Below are 24308 nucleotides of genomic sequence, written 5' to 3'. Positions count from 1 at the left end.
GTTGCTTCTTTCATCATACTTTTTAATTATTATTTTAAGAAGACCATTATTGTGCAGAGGTGATTTTTGTTTTTTGTTCATCAAGGTTTCCATCAACACAAAGCTGCAGAACATTTAAACACTGGAACTGGAGGACATTTAAGATATTCAAGATAAATAAATAAAACAACAGAAACAACACATAAAATTAATTATGAAGTCTCTGTAAACAAAATGATCTTTCAAAATTAAGGGACAATTGAGCTCAAAGAAGCAAATTAAATGCTTTCATCGTTCAGGTAAAAAGAGAGAAAAGCAATAAAAAAAGCAAACGAAAATTACTGAGTTTCTTTTAATCTATCATGATATTAATTGATTTATAGTTTATGGTGACAGGCCTAGTCCACAGGGATGTGCTCCTCTGCATATTTGGTCTCTTAATACTCACCTGAGTCATTTAAAATGCAAAGCTCAGTCTGATAAGAGTCTAACTGCAAAGGCCAAAAAAATTATAATTCAGATTTAGAGAACACTAGTAGAATAAGTTGCACTAACATGATCTAAACATTGTGTGTCTTAATCTTTTTGAATCTCTTTTGCATCGTCAGTCACTTTGTCACAACAGGGTTAACGTTGAAGAAAGTGATAACGGTATGCTACATATATAATTTGAAACACAGTATTTTAATAACAAAAAAAAAAAGAAGAAGAAAACTAACAAAGGTCATTTGCAGGAAGACCAGGACAGAGAAGAGGTGATGTAACGGAAAGATTCAGCGAAAACCAGCGAGCTGGCATACTGGGGTTTACTGGGAAGACGACGAAAGAGGCAGGTGAACTAATCAGAGGAGACGTGGCGGGGGGAAACCACGGGAACTGAGGGAAAGAAACGACATTGACATTAGGTCAATGTGTTCAGTGAAAACATTGACCTAAGAGAACTAAATTCAAATGCACAAGGAGCAAAACACAGAAATAAACTAAGTTACTAAGTTACACTGCAGCTGATACTGCAACATCACTGGATCAAAAATAAACTCAGAGAAATGAACTGAGTATGGCAAGCCCTAAAGAATAGAAATAAACCAGGACACATGAAAACAAATGACCCAAGCAATCAAGGATCATAAGAAAAGGTAGTCAGATGTATCACCTTGTATTAACTAAACTCAAGATTGAAACATTTTGAGGTTAAATTAAAGCGTGTTGCCATCAGTCTGGACAGAAGCTCCTATTGTTCAACTTTATGTCGTGGTTTGATTGTTGATTCTATGTTGCATTGTGTTTCTGTCTTTGTTATGATGTAAAGCACCTTGAAATGCCTTGCTGCTGAAATGTGCTATACAAATAAAATTTGATTGATTGATTGATTGTATAGTCCATGTGTAAATTTTCAGTTGTTTAAAGGTTCGATAAGAAATTAAATGTCGTCATGGATGTTCGGGAAACTTGATGCCATTAGCAGTAACACAAGCAAAAAATATTTCATATTAAATATTGCAAAAGTGTCTAAAAGGGTTGGACAAAAGGATACAGCTGTATTTAATTTAATTAGCCTACAAATATTTTAACCCAGTTAAATAATTAGGAAGTGGAGCTGTTCCTATCAGTCATGAATCTCTTGGAACCTCAGATGTTTCTGACCCCACGCTGTGCCTCGGCCTGGCCCCTCCCCTCCCCGCCTCCCTCCCTCTCTGTCTACAGGGGGGGGAAAGGATAATGGAAAGCCTCCGCAGACTCAGGTGCGCCTCACTCTGCGCTGCGCAAAGACGCGACTGCGCTCGTCCGCAAACGCTCTTCATTCTGCCGCGCCGCGCAGGACATTAGGACCAACTACTTCTCCTTCTTCATGGGAAAAACCTTCATCTTAATTTATAGGACAAACAGGGCAAAGTTACCTTACAGGAAGGTAAGTGTGGGGAACGCAGGTTGGATCTTTTTTTTCATCATTTGCCCCCCACATGCTTAATTGTTTTGATCATTTTTAATGGACATTTTATTGATTGAGAAGTCCGTATTTGGTAGGATTCTGTTCTAAAATACGAAATAACATTACAATACAAAGTAATACTATCCGTGAAAGTTAATGTAGATCTCGTTAGATACGCAATTAGTGTTCTTTTGGTCAACTAATTTTGAGTGTAATATTGTTTTTTGAACCATGTTTTAAGCCTTTTATTACTTCTGACTTAATAGAGTTGTATATAGTTAGGCTTTATTACAGACTCGCAGTTGAAATGACATAAATAAATTGATAATAGTAATAATAAAGGAGGTAAGAGGACATAAATTACATAAAAAGATCCCTAATCTTTTAGGAGGCAGACCAATGTTTTCAAAAGTATAGACGTATGTCTTACTGCACCATATAACTTTAGTTAACAATAGAATAATTAGGCTCGTTCAGTCTAAAAATAGGTTAATACATAAGATTAAAAAGCCAGACATAAACTGGTCCATGTGGGACTTTTTAACAAAAGTATTTTGTTATAATTGCACCATATGTGTGTCCGTGTGGTACAATATGATGTATCAGGCTCAGCTTAACTTTATCTGAGCAATATCCAGATTACCGAGCTAGCACATTAGCTTATGTTCATAACATTTGAACCTGACGGTAAATGTCTTCGTCGTCTGATAGACGGTCACCTGACCAAGATACTTGATGTGGTAAGCTTTTATATTTTTGATAATAGTGCAATTTGTTCTTACAAATATAAAACAATAGTGAAATAAAATGTCTTTTTGAAATGAAGTGAATCTTTGTAAAGTCTTCTTTAGTGTTTAAATGGCATCATTGCCACTTTTATGTAACGACCTGCTAAGTTAACCGGGATGTCTCTGCATCCCGGTTGCTAAATGGTTGAATGAATGGTTGCTAAAGCCAACAGTTGTCAAACTGTTAGCTTAGCTTTGTCATATAGAGACATTACTTCCCTGAAGTTGTGACAGTTTGACTTTAAAATACACCATTCCTACATGTCCAAAAGTCTGTTTAAGGCCGTCTTGTTTTTCACGTGATGCAGATGGTGGTGGCTTTTGTACACAGTAGTCAGAGACATCAGGACAGGTCGAGTTTTCTAAGTGAGCTCAGTACGCCAGCAAGGTTTACTCAGCCGATACCTTCTTTTGACTCCTCCAGGACCTTCCACGGACCTCGTCACCACAATGAGTTGGGGGGCACTCTACGCCCAGCTGGGCGGCGTCAACAAACACTCCACCAGCCTCGGGAAGATCTGGCTCTCCGTCCTCTTCATCTTCCGCATCACCATCCTGGTCCTGGCTGCCGAGAGCGTTTGGGGCGACGAGCAGTCAGACTTCACGTGCAACACGCAGCAGCCCGGTTGCAAGAACGTGTGCTACGACCATTTCTTCCCCGTGTCGCACATCCGCATGTGGTGCCTGCAGCTCATCTTCGTCTCCACGCCGGCCCTGCTCGTCGCCATGCACGTCGCGTACAGGAAGCGCGGCGACAAGAGGACCATTCTGGCCTCCAACAGCACCGAAAACTCCGACCTTGAGATCCTGAAAAAAAGGCGTCTGCCCATCACGGGCCCACTTTGGTGGACCTACACCTGCAGCCTGTTCTTCCGCCTCATCTTTGAGGGGGGCTTCATGTACGCGCTGTACTTCGTCTACGACGGCTTCCAGATGCCCCGGCTCGTGAAGTGTGAGCAGTGGCCCTGCCCCAACAAGGTGGACTGCTTCATCTCCCGACCGACGGAGAAGACGGTCTTCACCATCTTCATGGTGGCCTCTTCGGCCATCTGCATGGTGCTGAACGTGGCCGAGCTGTTCTACCTCATCGTCAAGGCACTCCTGAGGTGCATGGACAGGTCGGGCAAGAGGAAACACCCCTACGCGGAGAGCGTGTCGAGGGACAACAAGAAGAACGAGAGGCTGTTGTCGTCCTCCACGGATTCGTCCAGCAACAAGACCGTGTGCTGAAGAGCGACGAGAGGGATGGACTCTAGATTCATCCGTGAACCTCCATTAGAGCCGTCTAGTGGGGTACAGAGTCTGTATTCCTGTGGGAAAGTTGTAGTTCTGCGTCTTAACCTGCAGCAGAACTCGTGTCGTCCCGAGGGAATTGGATCTCGGCGGCATTTTAAAAAAAGATTTTCACGCGTGACCTTAATTTTTCCACTCATGCACTGTAGTGCTGTTCACAGCTGAGTATTTTTCTTTTTTAGTTTAGTTTGAGTTCTACCTAGCCACTTACCTAGCTAGCTAACTAACAATCAAAACAGTTTAACAAATATTAGTTTACGTCTTAATCAAATATTACCTCTTGCTGTAATCTCAAAGGCATATTTGATTAGATATAAAATGTGCAATAACTCCTTGCTTTATAGCAATGTTTTGGTTAGAGAATATTTTGCCAAGAATACCGATAGATTAAGAACCAGCACGAAGCTACGCATAAGAAGTAAAATAATAATTTGTTCTCACGGAAAACCCCAGGAGATTGCAAAATGCCAAGTGATACCTTGATTATTATTATTATTATTATTATTATTATTATTATTATTATTATTATTATTATTATTATTATTATTATTATTATTATTATTGAGAGTTATGTCTTTGACTTCCGGTTGAAACCTGAAGCTGTAACAAGTTTAAGGGCGCTATTGCAATGGAGGAATGAGCCTACACTGACATCTAGTGGTGAGCAACGAGAAGAGGCGAGAATTAATTAAAGGGATTTCTACTTTTCAAGGCAATTGATCAAAGGCGGATTGGTTCAAAATGTAGCTGTGTTGACTAAATCGTCTTTTCACGTTTACGTTTTTGAGTGTAAGAATTTAACTGGGAAGAATGCAGGCGTTTCTCTTTATGAAGAGACTAAAATCAATCAAATGTTATTGTTGTTGTTGTTTTGTGACTCAAATACAAGACAAAATCAAGACAGCATTTCCCTTTTAAAAAAAATATAAGACATAAAAAAAGGTGCAATAATATAAAGAGCATTTTAACAGATTCAGGAAGAAAACTGTCTATCAGTCTGGTGTTCAATCAAAAGTTAACAGTGAACGTGTGAAAAGTCTCTGAAATGAATCCTGGACAGAGAAAAGGGACAATGAGCTCCAGATACAGAATAGAGCTGTCATGTTTCCAGTTTAATCAACCAAATTCATCTTTTAGCTTTTGCCTGATTATAATGTTCTTAAACCATTAGATTTTATTCTTCTTTTTTTTTTTCGTCTCACAAAGCAATTCATACCACTTGAACATCTCACGTCCTGTCATACAACCACAAACATCAATGTATTTTTATTGGACTTTTATACCAAAGAGGTGGATACATTTTGTGATTGTGAACATCAATTTTCATCTCTTTCCCTAAATTATTATTTGTCTTTCTTGGACTTTGACTGGGCCATTTTAAACACATGATAATGTATGCCTCTTAAGTGAGATTGTTCTATAGTCTCAAATCTTTTGATGGCCTCTAATTGATTTTGTTCCACTATTACCCATCAGCCAGCTGTCCTAAACCCACAGCATGATACTATCACCACCATGCTTCACAGCTAAGCGGTATATGGTTGTAATGTGACAAATTGTGTGAGAATTTAAGCGGTGTGAATACTTTTGCAAAGTTTTGCACAGATGAATAGTGTTTTCAGAAATATGCACAGTCAAATCCTAAATTATCCGTCGCCCTGGTAGATTTAGGTTTAAAATAATCTGATCATTTTTACAAAAACGATTCCATTGACTTGAAGTCATTTTTATGTTTGGGGACCTTAAGATTGATAAGGAGGACATTCAGACTCGAAGATTTGGAGCTTATCGAAGATCGAACAAGTAGTTCTGGGAACATCCAGCGATTAAATACTTTTCCATTGATCACTGAGATTATTTTAATAAACTACAACTAAAAGACTGCTTTTTTTTTGTTTGTTTTTTGTTTTTTTTTATCGATCCTCCTCATACATTGTTGTATTATCCTTTGTGTCATTTCTTGACACTAACAGACGTCTCGGACGAATGGAAACCATTTGAAATCTAAATCTTCCAGAAGTATGGATTATTTTGATGGGTGTCACTTTGACTGGCAGAGGCTCTGCATTCAGGAAAGGAGGCGAGGCAACAAAGTGAAGTCGAGGTAGATTTATTTAGAGCTGCAGGTCACAGTTACACCGACACCCATGTTTTTACAGTGAGACAAAGAAGTTGGCTTTTATACGCTGGGGCGATTCCAACACCAGACAAGAAATAATTATTTACCCAAACCAAACACAAATCTAATAATGCAAATTATTAGAACTAAACTGATCTAAAGTCAATCAAAGATTAAATGTAACTTAATATGACTTTAATTGAAAATGGTGCGTTCCAGGAGCTTTTCAACAGCACATGGAGCTCCCTTTGCTGCTCCACCCTGCTGAGGAGACAAAGGTAAGACTGGAACGATTCACCTCAAATTGAAACAAACCAACATTTCCCCACAGTCCCCCTGTCCTGAAAGTATGTTTAAATACATGTCAATGTTACTGAAATAAAGAACTGAAACAAAAAGCACTTGTTCTGTAAACAAATATAATATCAATAATCACTTATTAGGAATGGAGCCCCTGGTCTCCATCGCAATGGGCTGAGCTTCGTCTTTGCTTTGTAATGTTTGGTTCGCCTAAATTCAACGCTTTTCTGAATGGAAATACGCTGACAAATACAGATATTGCCAACTGGATCCATTTATCGCTTTTATGCACAGCTTCAGTTACCGACCCCGCCCTAAATGGATCCGCTTTCAGCGTGCGCCTTATTTCAGCCGGCGCTCTGATCACAGCTCGGCCTCCTAATGAAGACAAATCTCAAACCCAAACACGTCTTCGTCGTCCCTCCGTCCAGGAATAGACGTCACGGATTGGTCACATCGGTCTGTCGAAACGGGCACCCGGCTGGTGACTCTGTGATTGCGCAATGACCGCTAAGTGAGATGCGCTGGCGCCGATTAGACGTGTAAATTCCCCTGTTATAGAAAGTAAAGCCGGGTTAGACACTCGGCGTGGTTTGGTTGTGTAACATCTCTGGCTGATGGAGTGACCCGCACAGTGTTGCACTCTGGGAATTTTAGAGTTGTTTAAAAAGAAAAGAAAGATTTTAAACCCGCTCTTACCTTTGACTTCCTGGTGTAATTATTTTATTTTATTTTTTTCCATCGCTGCAGACTTTAAAACTGACTTTGCTTCCACAGTGATGTAACAGTTTGATTCTAACAGCTATGCAACGCTAACAGAGAGAAATGAACCAATGAGATGCTTCGGATTGTGATTTTTGTATGAGATGTCTTGTACACTTGCACTTTGATCCTTCGATTTGTTTTTTCCTTTGAGAAATTTTTCATAAATTAGTGAAAACACAACTTCTCAACTCTTTTTCTTTCTTCTATTGCTCATTTATTTGGTGTTGGAGAAGATCAGATAGTATCATTTCAAGGTATTAAGTTTTCTGAAAAAAAGAAAGTTGAGGGTCAAGCATTAGTTCAAGGGCACATCATGACCTCTACCTGTGTGGTTCGTTGTTTATGTATTAATTTTTGTATTCATATGCGCTTTCATTACACAAGGTGTCCTGAAACTCGTGGTTGGGGATCACACTTTGACTAAAGGCTACATCGCAATGTCTTATGTTAGTTTTTAAATGCAACTTTTTAATTACAAGATATTAATATCTTGAGGTCAAGCAAGATTACGACATGTATCTCTGTATTCATCTTATTGTTACAGTAATCCCAAAGCAGAATTTTTTTCTAATTGGTCTCATTTGGAAATACTGTAAATGTAAATATTGCCCCATTTATTATTATTATTATTATTATTATTATTATTATTATTATTATTATTATTATTATTATTATTATTATTATTATTATTATTGCCCGTAGATTTATTTTTGGGTGGAGGGTGTGTGTGTGGGGTGGGGGGTATGTTGACACGGGGCGTGGTGTGACTCTGGACAGGCAGATGACTCCGTGGATTCACTCATGCGTGGTCACACAGTGTGACAGCCCAGACATGGGTGGAAAAGGGTCCCAGCTCCGTTTAACCGAGCAACATCTGCGTCTCCAGGCCGATGCTCCATAAACTGACAACAAACAGAGGGCAACTTTTTTTTCTTCTTCTTCTTCGTCTCCTTATTATTATTATTATTTACTGTGACGAGAATACGAGAAACTACTTATAGCCCCAGGACCGACCAGGGAGCTGGAAAAGTCAGTTCGTGAGTGTTTTTTCTTCTTTTTGCGGCAACATTTAAAACAAACAATCAAACAAAGAGCTGATGAAATCATTAGAGAAGTAAGTCTTCGGGGAGCCTCTCGGCAGGAGGTCTCGACGCTTTTCCGACCATGCCACCGCTGACGGGCTGATGGATTTCATCTTCCTGTGTGACTCTGACATCTTCAAAGGTATGACGGACAAACGCTGAAACGACCCGAAACTTTTCCTCCCTCTGGCCGTCAGGAGGGAGTTAATGAAGAAATCAGAAGGTAATTAAGAGCAGCTCCGGGGTTTTACCGAACAACAGAGGGACAAAAGGCCTGACAAAGCTTGTGGCGCTTAAAGGGAGTTTGGGCACTCTGGCACACTCTGCATTGTGAGTCTGGCACGTATGGCTTTGTATTTGAACCTGACTCTGCTCGGGCTGGCGGGCCTAAATGCCGCAAACCTTTGCTGAATTTGAAGTTTTGCCACTGAAAAGTTACCGCAAAGTGGAAAGGAAAACTTTCTGACTCAGTGAGGGTAACCTCTGTGGGATTCCTTCATGTCTTGCAAAGTTTACAGCAGGTAACAAGCAGAGTGTCTTCAGTAGTCAGCCTTTTTCCTGTTTCTAGATGTCATTTTGTATCTAAGTGTTCAACTGCAGCGTGAGTTCAGCTTTTTATTGCAAAGCCTCAAAGGTCTAATTAATTTGATGTTGTCAAATGCTTTTCTCTTCTAGGTGTCAAACGGGTTGTGAACCTTAGTCGATGGATTTGTCACCTTTAATTCAAGGGGTTTTCAGTAAGTGTTTCCTCTAAAATGTAGTTTTGATTCAAATGTTTTTGCCATTTTCTCAATTTATTACATGTTCATTTCAAACTGCTGGCAAAAACACCTGTTGAAATACAGTTTTAAAAGCCACTGGAAATAGTTGATTTAAGATTTCAGACAATGATCGATGTAGTTGTAGGGCGTTGAAACTGACTCGATTAAAAACGACTCTTTACTCTGGCTTCTATTTATTTACCAGAAAAAAATCTGAATTCATCAATTTTGGCCCCAGAAAATAGTAATTGGAGATAATTTGAACATTTTTACCACACGTCAAACTAAAATGCTATTTAAGATGTATTTACATGTTCAGCCTATTTTAAATTTCTATTTTGAGTTTTAATAACATGTTACATCTTATTCTTATGTCAAAAATACAGTAACAGATTTTTTTTATATATGGTTCAGGCAGATTTTTTGTGTGTGTTACACCAGACAGAGACTGGGGTGAGGGGAGGGAGGGATATGTAAATGTGTGTATATCAGTATGTGTGTGTATGTGTGTGTGTGTGTGCGCGCGTTGTGGCATCCCAGAGCCCCATCTCTGCTAAATGCTGTTTTCGAACATAATAATGTCGATCTCAGCACATGCCTGCTGGGCAGCGGAGCGAGCAGGTGGGAGACAGAGACAGGGCCTGACACAGACACAGAGAGAAAAGCCAATGAACTGGGCTTCAATCACACAGGTGGCTTGTACAGTATACCAGCATCTGTATTGAAAGGCTGCAGCTTTGTGTTCAGATCCTCTTCTGATAGGTATTCAGTGGTATAGACGGTTTTATGCCAACGGTTGTTGTATGTGTCTATGTACAGTGTCTCAGTTCAGGGTAAGAGCCTTCGTCCCTTGAAGCTGTTTCAAGAGTCATTGGTCGTTTGTTTCTCTTGACATAATCTCTTCCTCTTTCTTCTGTTTTTATTTTATTTTATTTTATTTTATTTCTACTCCACCCCCAGCCTGTACTTTCTCCGTAGGATAGAAACGTGGAAGCATGGGCGACTGGAGCTTTCTGGGGCGGCTGCTGGAGAATGCTCAGGAGCACTCAACAGTCATCGGCAAAGTCTGGCTGACCGTCCTCTTCATCTTCAGGATCCTGGTGCTCGGCGCCGCGGCTGAAGAGGTCTGGGGCGACGAGCAGTCCGACTTCACCTGCAACACCCAGCAGCCCGGTTGCGAGAACGTCTGCTACGACGAGGCCTTCCCCATCTCGCACATCCGCTTCTGGGTGCTGCAGATCATCTTCGTGTCCACGCCGACCCTCATCTACCTGGGCCACGTGCTGCACATCGTCCGCATGGAGGAGAAGCGGAAGGAGAAGGAGGAGGAGATGCGCAAAGCGAACAGGTTCCAAGAGGAGAAGGAACTCCTTTACAGAAACGGCGGCGACTCCGGAGGCGGCGGGAAGAAGGAGAAGCCGCCCATCAGAGACGAGCACGGCAAAATCCGCATCAGAGGTGCGCTCCTGCGCACCTACGTGTTCAATATTATTTTCAAGACCCTGTTTGAAGTGGGTTTCATTTTGGGCCAGTATTTCCTGTATGGCTTCCAGCTGAGGCCCCTGTACAAATGCGCACGTTGGCCGTGCCCCAACACCGTTGACTGCTTCATATCAAGGCCCACTGAAAAGACCATTTTTATTATATTTATGCTTGTGGTGGCTTGCGTGTCTCTTTTGCTGAATTTGTTAGAGATCTATCACCTCGGATGGAAGAAACTCAAGCAGGGCATGACGAATGAGTTCGTCCCTGACAGCAAGTCGCTGCAGCACACCAATGCTGAAGCGTCTCAGTGTTTGGCCTTGGTCTCCAGAACTGTCCCATCCAGCCTCAGCTACCCTCCCAACTACATAGACGTGACGGCAGGCAGCGGGGCGTTCCTGCCACCTGTAAAGCCGGTGGCAATGGCTTCAGCAGCGGAGTTCAAGATGGGTGACCTCCAGCAGGAAGAGTCCCTTCGCCAGTCTTCTTCCCCTTCTCAGTACTACATCAGCAACAACCACAGGCTGGCCACGCAGCAGAACTGGGCCAACCTGGCCACCGAGCAGCAGACTCGGGAGATGGGTTCCCCCTCGCCATCCCCGTCTTCTTCTGCCAACAATGAGAACGAACAGCAGCAGACGCCGGCTGGTGCTGCGCTGCTTCTTCCCAGCAACAACACCAACAGCAATGCCAACACCACCAACAACGCCGCCTCAGGCAGCACCGGCGGCAGCAGCCCAGCCACCGGAGGAGGCGACAACACGCAGGAGGAGGTCCACCGCACCATCACGACGGTGGAGATGCACGAGCCTCCGCTCATGGCCAGCACAGACCCTCGGCGGCTCAGCCGGGCGAGCAAGAGCAGCAACGTCAGGGCCAGGCCAAGCGACCTGGCTGTCTAGAAGCGCTTTGGCCCTTTAGGGTCCCCCAACCCCTCCAACAGCACCTCCGGCTTCCCTCTACCACGCCCTCAAACATTGTGATTGTTAAACACTCAAGGAAAGCAATACATACTTGCTTTAGGTAGGAACAAGATCTAAAAAAAATACAAAAAGACAAAGTAACGAGAGGCAGGAAAGCAAATCATCATAAAATGTAGCTGCTAGTATGGAATCACTTCCCCAGACAGAAGGGTCCAACTTCACCCGTCGCTCCCTAGCCCCACCAATCTAAGTCCTTTTCTGGCTTTCAAATATTTGATCCCATGGATCAAATATGGCCTAACGCAAACTTATCAGTTGTCAACCTTTAACACAAACTAAATTTACGAGTCATTAGCTATAACAGACAGGTTTTCATTTGTAAGTGCGGCAGCTGCCACCAGGTGAGAACCGGGAAGGGGTTTGGACTCTGGAGACTCAGTTGAGGGTCCTGGGTCAAATACTATCTCCTCCAGCTGTAGCCTTTTAGTGCAGTCGGTGAATTGTAGAGCTGCTTATGTAAGGTTTGTTAGGACAGTGCACAAAAAGTATGATCACACCTTTTAACAAAAAGCAGAAGGTAAAATTCTATGTTGTTAAAGGCAAATTTTAGCAACCTGGTTTGGTGGAAGACTTAGTGGTGTTTCACTCTTATTTGTTGACGCAAACTGACATATTTTCCTAATGTCTGTGTCAAGATAATGAGATTCTTATGTTAAATACTGCTTTGTCCACGTCATCTAAAGCTGGTTATTAGCTTGGCTATTTGTTCAGGTAGCAAGCCTATCCGGTCAGCCGCTTTAGACATGTCACTTGTTGTCGTTTTAGAACAGAACTGCCTTCTTAAGAGGGATTGCTGGTGCTGTTTCAGTTTCAGAGTGGGAAACATGTAGTGGCTTTGTCTTGGCCAGCTGCCCAGCAGTGCACAGCAACAAGTGGGAGAGAAAGCACTTTGGCACTTTCTCTGAGATTTTATTAAGATGATTCGAATAGTAGGAGTGGTATAACAGAAAATGTTAGTGTTTATAAAACTTAAAAACCCTGGTGTTCCTTGATACGGCCTAATAGTGAATGAAAATTTGCATTTCAGCTGCAGGAAGCAAAATGTCATTGCTCTATGTTATGGCATAACAAAGAGCAATTCATGTTAGCTTACTTATTGTTCAGTATGAGGATTTACTAAAGACTCTGAAATCAATATTCACATTAAAAGGTTGTAGATGTTGTTGTTTTTTTTAACAAGATGTGACAACATAATTGTTTTCAAGACAGATCATTGCGGAAAGTGTAGTCCTACAAATCACCGATGCACTAACTTAGTTTGACCCTAAGTCCACTATGTATCTCTTTTGCCAATGTTTTAAAATCAGGATCAATCAGGATGAAGGAAAAATAAATTTTAAAAAAACCAATGCAGGTCAAAATTAACCAAGTGATTCCCATAAATGACCTTGTCCTCTCAGAGAAAATGGTTACCTGCCTCTGCTTTCAAGTAAGTAAAAATATATTGCACAAAGTTATTGCATGCCAAAAACTTTTAAAATATAATGCAAAAATACGCCAGCCAACCTAATGTTCAAAATATAGCATCCCAGAGGGTTTTGGTTAAGGATTTGTAACAAGTATTTTGTTGTTATTTTGGTGGGTAATTTTCTTCCCTCACATACCCACAACTACATTTTTAATCACACCTGAACAACAAAAGCAACCTTGGAATCTCCATTATTTTTTATTGTTACACACTTCATGTGCTTCTTCATTAGTTTTATTCTGAAAAGTGCTATTTTTTTAAGAAACTGAATTGAATTTTACTCACATACCCCATCCCTGTAGTAGTCAGTTTTTGACTGAGCAGCAACTCAGATTAAAAAGAAAAAACAAAAACAGCTGTTGTGCGTTTTTGAAACGCTGTTGTGCAGTACCCCACTAATGCTTTTTATTCCTCTTGTGCTCGTTGAGATACTTAGACACCTTCAGAGAACCTGAGATGTTAACTCATCAACCGCCACGCGCTTCTGTGTCACTGTCCTGTTTGGTTGTTCACGCCGCAAGCATTTTCAAAATGCCGTTTCACTTTACATTAACCTTAATCTACGGTATATTGTCACGAGCCACTCACCGGCACACCTGAGTGAAAAACCTGATCTGTACTTGACATGTTACTGAGCAAAACAGCACAATGAAGAATTAGAGGGACAGTTTAGGATTTAAAAGTGAAGTTCTGCTAAAGGTTTTTAAGCAGTTAATATCTTACTTGCAATAGATAAGTATCAAGAGATTGTTATTGGTATAAATCACATTAGCTAGCCCTGGAGACAGAAGCTTGAAGATTCAGCATCTGAGACTGAAGCTAGCTAGACTGAAGCTAGCAGCTAGTGAAGTTATGCTAAAGGTATATGAGCAGTTAACTTACTTGCAATACATAAGTCTCAAGGCATCTTCATTAGTATAAATTCACTTTAGCAAGCTCTGAAGACAGAAGCTACTAGCTAGCTTCCTCCTCAGTGGCAGAAGCTAGTAGCTAGCTTCAGCATCTGAGACTGAAGCTAGCAGCTAGCTAATTCAAAAAGACCAAATCCCCAGTATTCTGACCTTTTAAAAATCCTCATATCTCGAAGTGGTATTCTCTGAGAGTTCATAAAAATCTCAAAGTTTAGGATTTTAAAGTGAAGTTCTCCTAAAGGTATATAAGCAGTTAATAACTTACTTGCAATAGATAAGTCTCAAGGCATCTTCATTAGTATAAATCCACAGTAACTAGCCCTGGAGACAGAAGCTAGTAGCTAGCTAGCTAGGCTGAAGCTAGCAGCTAGCTAATCCAAAAAGGCCAAATCCCCAATCTTCTACCATCTTAAAAATGCTCAAATCTCAAAATGTCAGTCAATGGCTATTCAAAATGCTGATTTTTTTTTTAACACTTGAAACGGAGGTCAGAGTTGAGTCGCCGCCAGTGGCGTTCCTATGTGAGATGTGTAGAGCAAACTAAGCACAGTTTCATAGCTACATGTAAATAATATAAAAGTAAAGCACTATAAAAAGGAAAAAGCACTAGCTTAAACTGCAACAAATACCTGAGATCTTCCAGGATTAGTACATAATTTGAATATGAAGATAACTGCCTCCGACTTCCATTTCATATGTTGATATTTCAAAATGTGAAAATGATTTAAAGCTTCATAAAACAGTGTTCACATAAACCACTGGCATATTTGACGTCAGAGTTATTTTAATACAACTGACGTATAATTTGGTCTTGTCCCATATTAGACTAGACATGACCTTCAACCTTCAGAACCAACTCATGAGGACTTACTAAATGAAGAGACTAAGTGGGTTATCTGCTGCTGTAGCTAGTCATGTCACAGAACTTCACTTCAAAAATATGAAACTCCTTCCTTTAATACTATTTTATGTAGGCAGTATTTCACATGTCATCTGCACAGCCAGCAGCTGCAGTGAGACACAGGAGTAGGAACAGGGTAAAGGAGGACATTTTTCATTTTTCAGCAAAGTAGAGACGCTACAAAATCATGTTACTGTATAGTCCAAGCATACTATACCTTATTTATAGGTATAAGGATAGGTATAAAACTATGCAAGGATAAAACACAAAGCTAAAACCAGCCTTTGTGACTTCAAATTTTTTTTTTTTAAAGCACCAGACAGACTTGCTCTTTAGCTATTATTATTATTATTATGTATGATTTTTAACGTTTACATTTTAGAAGTCGGTACTTGCACACTTAGGAAGGAAAGGTGCTCCTCTACAGTAACAGATCTAACAGTATTAAGAGGCAGAGAGACGTAATGTGACACAAGGCTGCTAATGACAGGGTGAAAAGTCTTAAAAACCACAACTGTTCACAGACATAGGAATATTACCAAAAGGCTCATTCGTCTCACGCACTGATAGCAAAGTGTCCGGACATTGAAAAAGGAGAGGAAAAACAAAAACAGCTGGAATATCTTTGCGTTTGTTTAGTTAATGTGTTCCCAGAAACCTGCTGGGACTCCGGTCAGACGTCACATATCAAGGCGGCCCTGCCGTTCCCCGACCCCGCGACCCTGACAGGATGTTGGGTTCAAAGAGCGTTGTCCCCGTGACTACTTGAAGCTCTCTTTCCACCAACAGTATTTTTTTCATTAATTTTTTTTTTTCATGAGGAGCATGATGTCTCTGGCCCATCAGGGAGAAGGAACCATCTCACGACGCTCACAATCTGTTTTCAAACGCTGTTTTTAAACAAGAGAAGTGCCTTGTGTATGAATGATGCTATTTGTAAGGACAAGTTGATGTAAATGTTAATTTACCTCAAGTGTTTACAAAAAAAAAAACTGTTACTAAATAAATTTTTTTGTACCATACATGCCGTTCTGGCGTTGTCTTTACGCAATGGATGAAATTCATCATTCGCAGGAACACGAAGCTGTGGAAGTGACTCAAGTTTGAAATCTAAATAATAACTAGTATTCCAGAGTACCGTTTGATCTACACTGACAAAAAAATAATAATAATTGTCTAAATCCAACAGATGAAATGTAAGGAGATGGAGCACATAACGCAGCTTGGTGGGAACATGTGTTGGAACATTTCCTGTTGTAGTTTGTTGGGTTTCCTGTTCCTGTCCTGGTTTCCTCCTGCAGCATAAAAACATGTAACTTGGGCTAAAGGGGAAAAAGTAAAGTGAAAAAATGATGATATGTGAAACCTCTGAACTTAAACACAATGAACTATAATTAATCTTTTTTTTTTTTTAAATAAAAAAAACAACAACAACCACAAGTCTAAGGTGCTACAGTATTTTGACTGTTACAAAAAAGTAATGTTGACATTTTTATTTTTATTTTTTTACAGTGTAGGCTTTTGTTTTAGACATATTGACCCATTCATTAAGTTAGAATATTTAAAGCCAAATTTAAATACCAATCTATGTCAGTAACTAGGCTGGTCAAAATAAACAATAAATCAATTAATTTCAGGATAAAAAAAAAAAAAAAAAAAAAAAAGTTTTCATTTGCTTGATTCACTGCTTTTCTCTTTTTTCTCTCTTTCTACTAAAAAATAAATAATAAAAGTCTTCAGTCTTGTGCTTTAAGCACAGCTATCCGTTTTTTAAAGATAATTTTTTTCATAATTCATTTTATTTGTTATTTCAGTTGTTTTTGTTTATTTTTGGATATTTCAAATGTCTCCCAGTTCCAGTGTTAAATGTTCATTAGAATTTAAATTAATCTTTGAGAATGTGTCCTTGCTTTTTTATGACATTATTACCATTATATTACTTGGACATGGTCTCAAAACAACAATATCATTGTTTATCGCAATAACACAACAAATAAGATTATAATTTTATATCAAACCAATAAAAACATTTTAAATCAGGAATATTTAAGACCTGCTTAAGGGTTTCAGATCTGAAACCCAAGCTTATTCTAAGCCTAATCCAGACTCAGCACACATTAACGTTTACTTTTTAAACTTTGTTGTCACTGCGTCACTTTTCCTTTGTTTTCTTCACTATTTATTCATTTCAGCTGCTGCTGGCTACATCAGAGATGTTGCAGCATCATGAACAACGTTACTTTGAACATTTCTCATGGCTCTCTGGATTTAATTTAATATGAAACTTACCATCGCTGAAAAGAAATATTTAAAATAACTGAAAAAGTTCCTTTTTACCTATTCTGTAAAAAGGGGTTAAATAAAAAAAACAAACATTTTTGACACTCTTTCCTCTGAAGGCCAGTTTTACAGAAAAAAATGAATTTAAGAGACAGAAATACCCAGAGGTAGCATAAACAGTTAAAAACAAACAAACAAAAAAGCTTATACGTGGGGCGTGCTGTGGTGGCGTAGGAGATAGCGCAACCCATATTGGAGGCCTTGAGTCCTCGCGGCCGTCGCAGGTTTGATTCCTGGACCCGGCGACATTTACCGCATGTCCTCCCCCTTTCCTGTCAGCCTGCTGTCATATAAGGGACACTAGAGCCCACAAAAAAACCTGGAAGGGGGAAAAAAAAGCTTATATGTGGTTGTCAATGTTTTATTATGAAAAATGCAGAGAATAGAGAGGGGACATTTTTTTTTTTACTTGTAGGCGTTTGTTACCGGGCAGAATGGCCTTTATCTCCTAGTTGTCATTGGGCGGTTCAGCGTCTCCCTGTTTGTTCCCCCATTGTGGCAACCAAATTGCAAAAAAAAAAAATAGCTTGGTCTTTATTTATTAACACTTTACCTTCATATGTTTTAATAAAAGATATAATTGATTCATAATTAAATGCACTTTATTTGGCTTTGATGCTGAGGACATCAAACGAAAAGTCGAGACGTTTCTCTCTTTTTCCCGTACTTCTGACTTCCTGTTAGTTTTTCTATAGCCTCTCACCTCTGTTCCTCCCTCCACATTCTGACGAGGAGTGAACCGAGTCCGGCTCGTTTCATAACGACATCCAGAGACGGTTAAAATGCGACGAGGGTGCTGGTCTCACACCTGAGAGCCACGCTTCTAACACAGCTGCGCGAGAAAAAATGGATTTACAACTCTGCTCAAGACATGGCGGAGATGGGTGAAACTCACACTTTATCACCTTAATGGCGACATGGTATGAGGTACAAATGAGTTGGAGGTGGTAGCTGCAGAAAACCACCAGTAAGTGTTCACCTTAGAAGAAAAAAAAACATTGATTTTTAGTAATTTAATGTGGGTTTAAAAACCGGCTTATTTACTCATCGTACCATGGAGATGGTTTTCTCAAAGTTATATTCCTTTGTAATGAATAACCAAATTTATTGGCAGTGAGAAATCTTGATTTTACATTCATTCATTAAAAGTACTGGAGCACAGTGTGATTCCCCAACAACAAGCCAGAGGCAGAAAACAGGACTTCACTGAGCACAGCTGAACAAACAGCAGAAAACAATGTCAAGCATTTCTGCCCATGCAAAAGGAAACCAAGGGCCGTTTACTGAGCGCTTGAGGTGACATGGACAAAGGTAGAAGGAAGGAAGACCCAAACATAGGACGCTGGGGAAACCAAACAAAAATAATGGTAAAAAACCTAAAAAGTCTAAGAGTGTTTAAAAAAAAAAACCGACCCAGAACTAATCTTCACTGCAGAGTGAGGAATGGATGAAAAGTAACTTATAGAGTGGATTAGTTGTATTTGCTGGTGTGATTATTTCAGAAAGTACTGATCTACAGGGAGTTTTCTGGTAAAACCCTCTGAAAAGAGGCTGGACTTTACAAGGGGTTTATAAGGGCAGTAGCCCAGGGCTCCAAGTTTTGGGAGCGTTCCAAATACTTAGAATGTTTTTGTAATGATTCCAGGTTCACCACTGGACCTTAAATAAAACTCAAAGGCTCATATGACGTTTGTTGTTTTGGTACTGTTACATTTTTATTAATGCATGCATTAATACATTATGTTTGGTACCAACATGGAGCGTTTTAAAGGGGCGGTGTTATGTAAAATTGACTTTTTTGAGCTATACATCTTGTTACAATGTTCTTCCCTCATCAAAAACATACATGTATTGTTGCTTTGATTATTTAATGCATGTTTGAGAAATATTTGAAATATCTCGTGGCAACCATTCAGCTGTACAAAACATTGAAGGGTTAATAGAGGAGCCATGCTGTGATGACTTCCTGTAGGCGGGGTTTCAGGAGTTTTATAAAGAGACAGGGGCCCAATTTCAAGGTTACAAATTTAAATGTCTTTCAAGTCATATTTGACATACAGTATATACAGTACAGACCAAAAGTTTGGACACACTTTGTAATTGAATTCAATGAGAAGTTGTTCCCAAACTTTTGGTCTGTACTGTGTATATATATATATATATATATATATATATATATATATATATATATATATATATATATATATATATATATATATAAATAAATATATATTTATAGATATATATGTATATATAAATATAACTTTGGGGCAGTATTGTGTAGTTTCCATAAGAAAGAATCATCAAAAAATAATAATTTTGTTTGCATGAAATTGACTTTGATTTCACATTACTTCACATACATTACTCAATTCAGCATCTTGTAAAGGGTGAAGCCTCATGTTAGAGTGAGAGCCGGACTCCTTAGTGCAGGTCCAGAGTTGGGCAGTGAGGTGCTGGGCTCTTTGGTCCAGTGGCCGAGGAGCGACAGGAGACCTTATTAAACCAGTCAATTTCCACTCCAGGACATTTTTACACAGTACAACAGAGTTTTTCTGGAGCTTTTTTCTTTTGTTTCATTGTTATTTGGATTTTTGACATTAAATAAAATACAATACTGTGATATTTTTGCAATGAGACAACCTTTTTAATAGACATTTTAAAACTGACCAGTCTGACTGAATTAGAACTTAATTGAATTGCGGTACATGTAGTTGCATTTGACATTTAATATATGCAAAGCAATAAGAAAGCATGTCGATAATTATTGTTGTAGTATCGCTTCATACTACAACAATAGTATGAAGCGATACTCTGGCTGCTTGAGTTACTTAAACCAAGCAGCCAGATTATATGGAACACCTAGATATGAAATACGTAGAGCTGAAATAACTTTTACCAGTTTCATTATTATTACAAACTCTTTGTTCTGTCTTTGTTAAAGAAACAACGCTCAACTATGAACACTGTTCAAGGAGCAACAAGCAAGAAGGAGCACTGTGTGGTTACTCAGCCTGTAAGCCACCATGACAGGCGACCAAAAATCCGTCCAGAAGAATCGATGGGTGACAACAGACACACGTAATTAGTAGGTCATGTTATTGCTTGGATTTTACAGCGCCTTGTTAAGTCCCTGAATATCACATTTTAACAAAAAAAAAAAAAAAAGCTCAATGCGACTTGGATGTAACGAGACAGTTTTGTAGAAATGTAGTGAAGTAGAAAGTACAGATACTTACTGTAAAATGTAGTGGAGTAAAAGTCGAAAGTATCCATTATTAAATCTACTTAAGTAAAGTACAGATACACGAAAATTGTGCTTCAGTACAGTAACTAAGTACTTGTACTTCGTTACTTCACAACACTGGCCTTCAGTGAAGGAAATATTTAATAAAATAATGCAAGACAAGATGTGTTGCAGTGTGTAGAGAGAGAGAAGAAAAGAAGTTCACTTCCAGGAACAGTGGTATTTGTCCAGTTTGGTCCCTGTAAAGCCCCACTTGGCCCAGTGGTGGAAAAGAGAAAGCAAACGTCTGTCACTGGCTCGCTGGCCTGCGGCCCTCAGCGGACAGGAGGCTAAATTTAGCCTTTAATCACCCAACAAATTCACACTCAGACCACACCACAAATACCTCAGGCCCTCTTTATGTATTTCAGGAGTGTGATGAATTTGTTTCTCGGAGGCCTGACCTCTGGCTCGTGAAAAGACGGCCTTTTGTTGGATGGAAACTTTTATGAGTCGGGACAAAACCTTTAATGTCTCCGGAATGTTTTCTTTTCTCGGACGTTCGGTGTAAAGAGAACTTAAGTCGCTTCCGACGTGTTACAAACACAAACGTCGATGACTTTTATTGGGACGTTGTGTGATAGACCACGTGAAGCAGCCCACAGTTGACCTCTTTATCCAGAGAGTGAGTCAAAAAGTGGAAGTTTGAGACTCGGAAAGAGGCTCAGAAAACAACCAGGCAACGCTACAGTAGAATGATTAAAACGGCCCAGTCAAAGTCCAGACTTGAAAATTAAACTTCACAGAGGATCTCTATCTAATATGACTATTTTACAAAGAAGAATGTGCGGAAATATATATATATATATATATATATATATATATATATATATATATATATATATATATATATATATATATATATATATATATATATATATATATATATATATCTTTTCTTTTTTTTTTTTGCAAAATCGGTAGAGACATTTGTAAAAAAAATAGCAGCTGGAATTCCTGGTTCCCTCAGTATCGACAAACCTTTATAATTTTTATTGCCAACAGAAACAAAAATTAACAAAAAAACCCCAAAAACAACCATGAATCTTTTTTTCCCCCCACTTAAACATGCTCCAATTCCAAATAATCCCCACAAGCTATTTTAAATTTTGTGTTTCTAACCACATTTTTGCAAAACACTATACCTTCAAAATTTATTTACAATAAACACATAACATTCATTTCTTTTTGTTATTGGCAAAATAAACAAAAAAGTAATTCAAAAATTGATCATTTTCTTCCCAAATGGGCTCTAATTGCATAAAATCCCAATAAAATATTTTTAACACCATACCTTTAAAGGTTATTCACTATAAACAAATGAAGAAAGCAACAAAGTGTTTAGCTTATGACAGACAAATAAAGATACCAGCATAAGATTTATTTTTTTTTATCACAAAAGACAGTTTCTTGAGTAAATAATTGCACCTTTGCAGAGCACCATTAACAGTTTCCCAAACAACAATTAAACTTTATGCAAAGATGTTAAAAAAAATAAAAATAAAGCAAAACATTAGACTCATTGATATTGGCACATGAAGCGGGTCTTTAAAGCTGATGTTCTGTTTGGTTCAATCTGACCTCCTTCAGAAACAGAATCTGCTGGAGAAAGCAGTGGCATAAACCAATAAAAGTCTGACATTTTGTTGTATGAAGTAGGTAAGCAGTTCCTCTGTCACGCTTTGTTTTTCGGGATAAATAAATAAAACAGGTCACCCTCCAAGCTTTGCTGCTGCTATTAATATGCCTCTCTTGTTTTATTGCCTTTAAATGATGTAATGTTGCAGCATTTGTTTGCTGTGTGGCCATGTTGGGAGGCTTGTTTTGACTGACTGCTCAGACAGCAAGAGAGGGCCTTACATGGCGCGAATTAGTATTATTATTATTGAGCGTGAAGGACTCGTGTGGAAGTACGATGACCCACAATGCACCTGGCTGCCTTCACCTGAGAGCATAAAACTCAGAACTCTGAATTCACGACTCGCCGAGTTCCTCCATCTCTCATTTTGTATTTTATTTGGAGTTACTCATCGGGGTTTCTCTGCAGAAAATTAACACTAATTCTTTTCGACCTTCACTTTTTATAGTTTGCCGAAAAGTCTCCGTAACGTAGCTGCGCGCGCAGTTCTGCTTGCAAATCGAACGCGCTCGCTCGTAAAGCGGAAGACGGTCAGGTCGAGTAGCTAGCTAGCTGCTAGCTGGACGCGTCGCGTGCTCGACGTGATGTTTTGCTGCTCCGCTTGTTGCTGCAGAGCTTCACCTTCAAGTGAAGCTCTGCTCTGTGGAGAATCTGCTCCTGGGACTCGTTAATTGGAGTCCCAGTTAACGAGTCTACTTGTTTTATGCTAAAAATGAGGCAGTGTACTTGGAAGTTTACGTTTTGTTAACTATATTTTATGTACACTGTAGCTTAGGTAAGGCAAGTTTGTTTATATAGCGCATTTTCAGCAACAAGACAATTGTAAGCGCTTTAAACGAGTTAGAGGAAATACAAAAAATAAAAGTATAGAACTACATATTGGTTCTCTGTGTTTAATAATAAGAATTTAAAAAATAATAGTAGGGTTTCCTCTGGAGTCTTGATAGTGGTTCTCCGTGTTTGATTCTATAAATGTTGAAGGTAATGAGTCGTTTCTTTAGAGTTTCTCCTGCTCTGGGTTGAGTGAACCAGTAACAGTTGATACCTGTACTAGATTTTTGATGCAAGCTTCAATGTTGCATTAAAAGTGTCATTATTTACCTAGTCACACGTAATGACACGACGTATAAAAGGTGTGTCAGTCTAATGCAGCACACACCTTCAAATAAAGTGTTACTAAATAAAGTATTTGTATTAGTCATGTTATGTGAAGATAAAATCTACTCTCACATTCACTTCTCGGGAACTTTTACGTAATTTTTAGGGGGGTGCGGGAGCCTTTTAGTTTACTTAAGTTTGCATTCAGTTCAGAATATTCACTCAAAGCCATACTTTGACTTTTTTTGTTTTTTTAGGACAATTTGTCTTACCAGGTTTTTCAAGACTAAATTTAGGAAGGACCAACGAAGTTGTTAGCTGGAGATAATCTTAGCAAAAAGGTGGTCTGAAACAGCTCCTACGGAGATTTAAGCAGCAGCTCTTGGTTGTTTCATCATTAAATGGCGACATTAGTTCATATGATGTGATTCAAAGAGGATTCGTTGCACATTAGAGGCCCTAATCGCCGCCTATAGTCTCGCCCCCGGCCCTCGTCCACACGACCCTGCTGAGTGCAGCGCTTTCTTTGTGCTGCCTGAAAGAGCTGGGGATTGAGCCCAAACAAAAAAAAAAAAAAGTAAAAAAACAAAAAAACAAAACAAAAACACAAGGGTGAAAAAATGTTTTTACACCCTGCCTGCTCCCTCGCAGGACGGGCCGCGTGGGCGCACAGGGCTGCTTTAGCTCCGGATCAATGGGTCAAATTATTGGAGCCCGGCCAACTCCGAGAGCACAGAAAGGAAAAAGCTGGCCTCTTCAAATGCCCGGCTTGTGCAACGGCGGTTCGTCCCTGTGACCGTCCACCTTCAGCAGCAACGAGGGATTGCTCGGCTCCATGGAGGGCGAGGCCGGGGCAGCGAGAGGCTGGGGGCGGGGTTGGGGGTGCACAGGGTTTTGGGAAGGTCGCCTTACGTCAGTAGCTGCAGGCGGCGCTCCGGTCCCAGCGGTTTGTCTGATGGCTCATGATGGTCGCTACAGTTCGACAGGCTGGATGCTGATATTGTGCAGAATTACAAGGAGTTCAGGAAATTACTCCCGTTTCTGGGGGGGGAGTGGTTCACAGCGGGGGTTTAGCGCCTACTAGTGGGAGAAATGAGAAAGTGCCCTTTGGTTTTCAAAAGGAGAGGAAACGTTTTCTTTATTCATGCCAGCAATATGCAAATGAGGCGAGGCACTATTGTTC

The 24308-nt window shown here is 39.7% G+C and overlaps 2 protein-coding genes and 1 long non-coding RNA gene across 5 annotated transcripts; 2 read left to right on the top strand and 1 right to left on the bottom strand.

The window, feature by feature from the left end:
- The first annotated feature begins 1711 nt into the window (after positions 1 to 1711).
- Positions 1712 to 7354, top strand: gjb8 (gap junction protein beta 8). Its single transcript, XM_044131843.1, has 2 exons — positions 1712 to 1888; positions 3122 to 7354. The coding sequence occupies exon 2, from the start codon at positions 3148 to 3150 to the stop codon at positions 3925 to 3927; it is 780 nt and encodes a 259-aa protein (XP_043987778.1). The 5' UTR covers positions 1712 to 1888; positions 3122 to 3147; the 3' UTR covers positions 3928 to 7354.
- Positions 7355 to 7905: 551 nt separating this feature from the next.
- LOC122839852 (gap junction alpha-3 protein-like) lies at positions 7906 to 12812 on the top strand. 3 transcript variants are annotated; one of them, XM_044131838.1, is made up of 3 exons: positions 7906 to 8398; positions 8932 to 8993; positions 9978 to 12812. In XM_044131838.1, exon 3 carries the CDS (start codon positions 10013 to 10015, stop codon positions 11399 to 11401), a length of 1389 nt encoding a protein of 462 aa, XP_043987773.1. In that variant the 5' UTR covers positions 7906 to 8398; positions 8932 to 8993; positions 9978 to 10012; the 3' UTR covers positions 11402 to 12812. The 3 variants fall into 3 exon arrangements, with proteins under 3 accessions (XP_043987773.1, XP_043987775.1, XP_043987774.1); XM_044131840.1 differs by having other exon boundaries at positions 7906 to 8479; XM_044131839.1 differs by having other exon boundaries at positions 7906 to 8777.
- A 4699-nt stretch (positions 12813 to 17511) lies between these two features.
- On the bottom strand, positions 17512 to 20600 carry LOC122839851. The gene is made up of 3 exons (XR_006372128.1): positions 20342 to 20600; positions 17806 to 17934; positions 17512 to 17580 (listed from the first exon to the last, which is right to left on the bottom strand). It is a non-coding gene; the product is annotated as an uncharacterized LOC122839851 (long non-coding RNA).
- Positions 20601 to 24308: the final 3708 nt, after the last annotated feature.

Source organism: Gambusia affinis, linkage group LG11 (genome assembly GCF_019740435.1).
Source record: "Gambusia affinis linkage group LG11, SWU_Gaff_1.0, whole genome shotgun sequence".
Lineage (NCBI taxonomy): Eukaryota > Metazoa > Chordata > Actinopteri > Cyprinodontiformes > Poeciliidae > Gambusia > Gambusia affinis.
This window is presented reverse-complemented; position numbering and strand designations above follow the sequence as displayed.

What these genes read in the sequence shown, in the direction of transcription:
- LOC122839852 (XM_044131838.1), top strand. Translation starts at nt 10,013, where the DNA reads ATGGGCGACTGGAGCTTTCTGGGGCGGCTGCTGGAGAATGCTCAGGAG.
- gjb8 (XM_044131843.1), top strand. Translation starts at nt 3,148, where the DNA reads ATGAGTTGGGGGGCACTCTACGCCCAGCTGGGCGGCGTCAACAAACAC.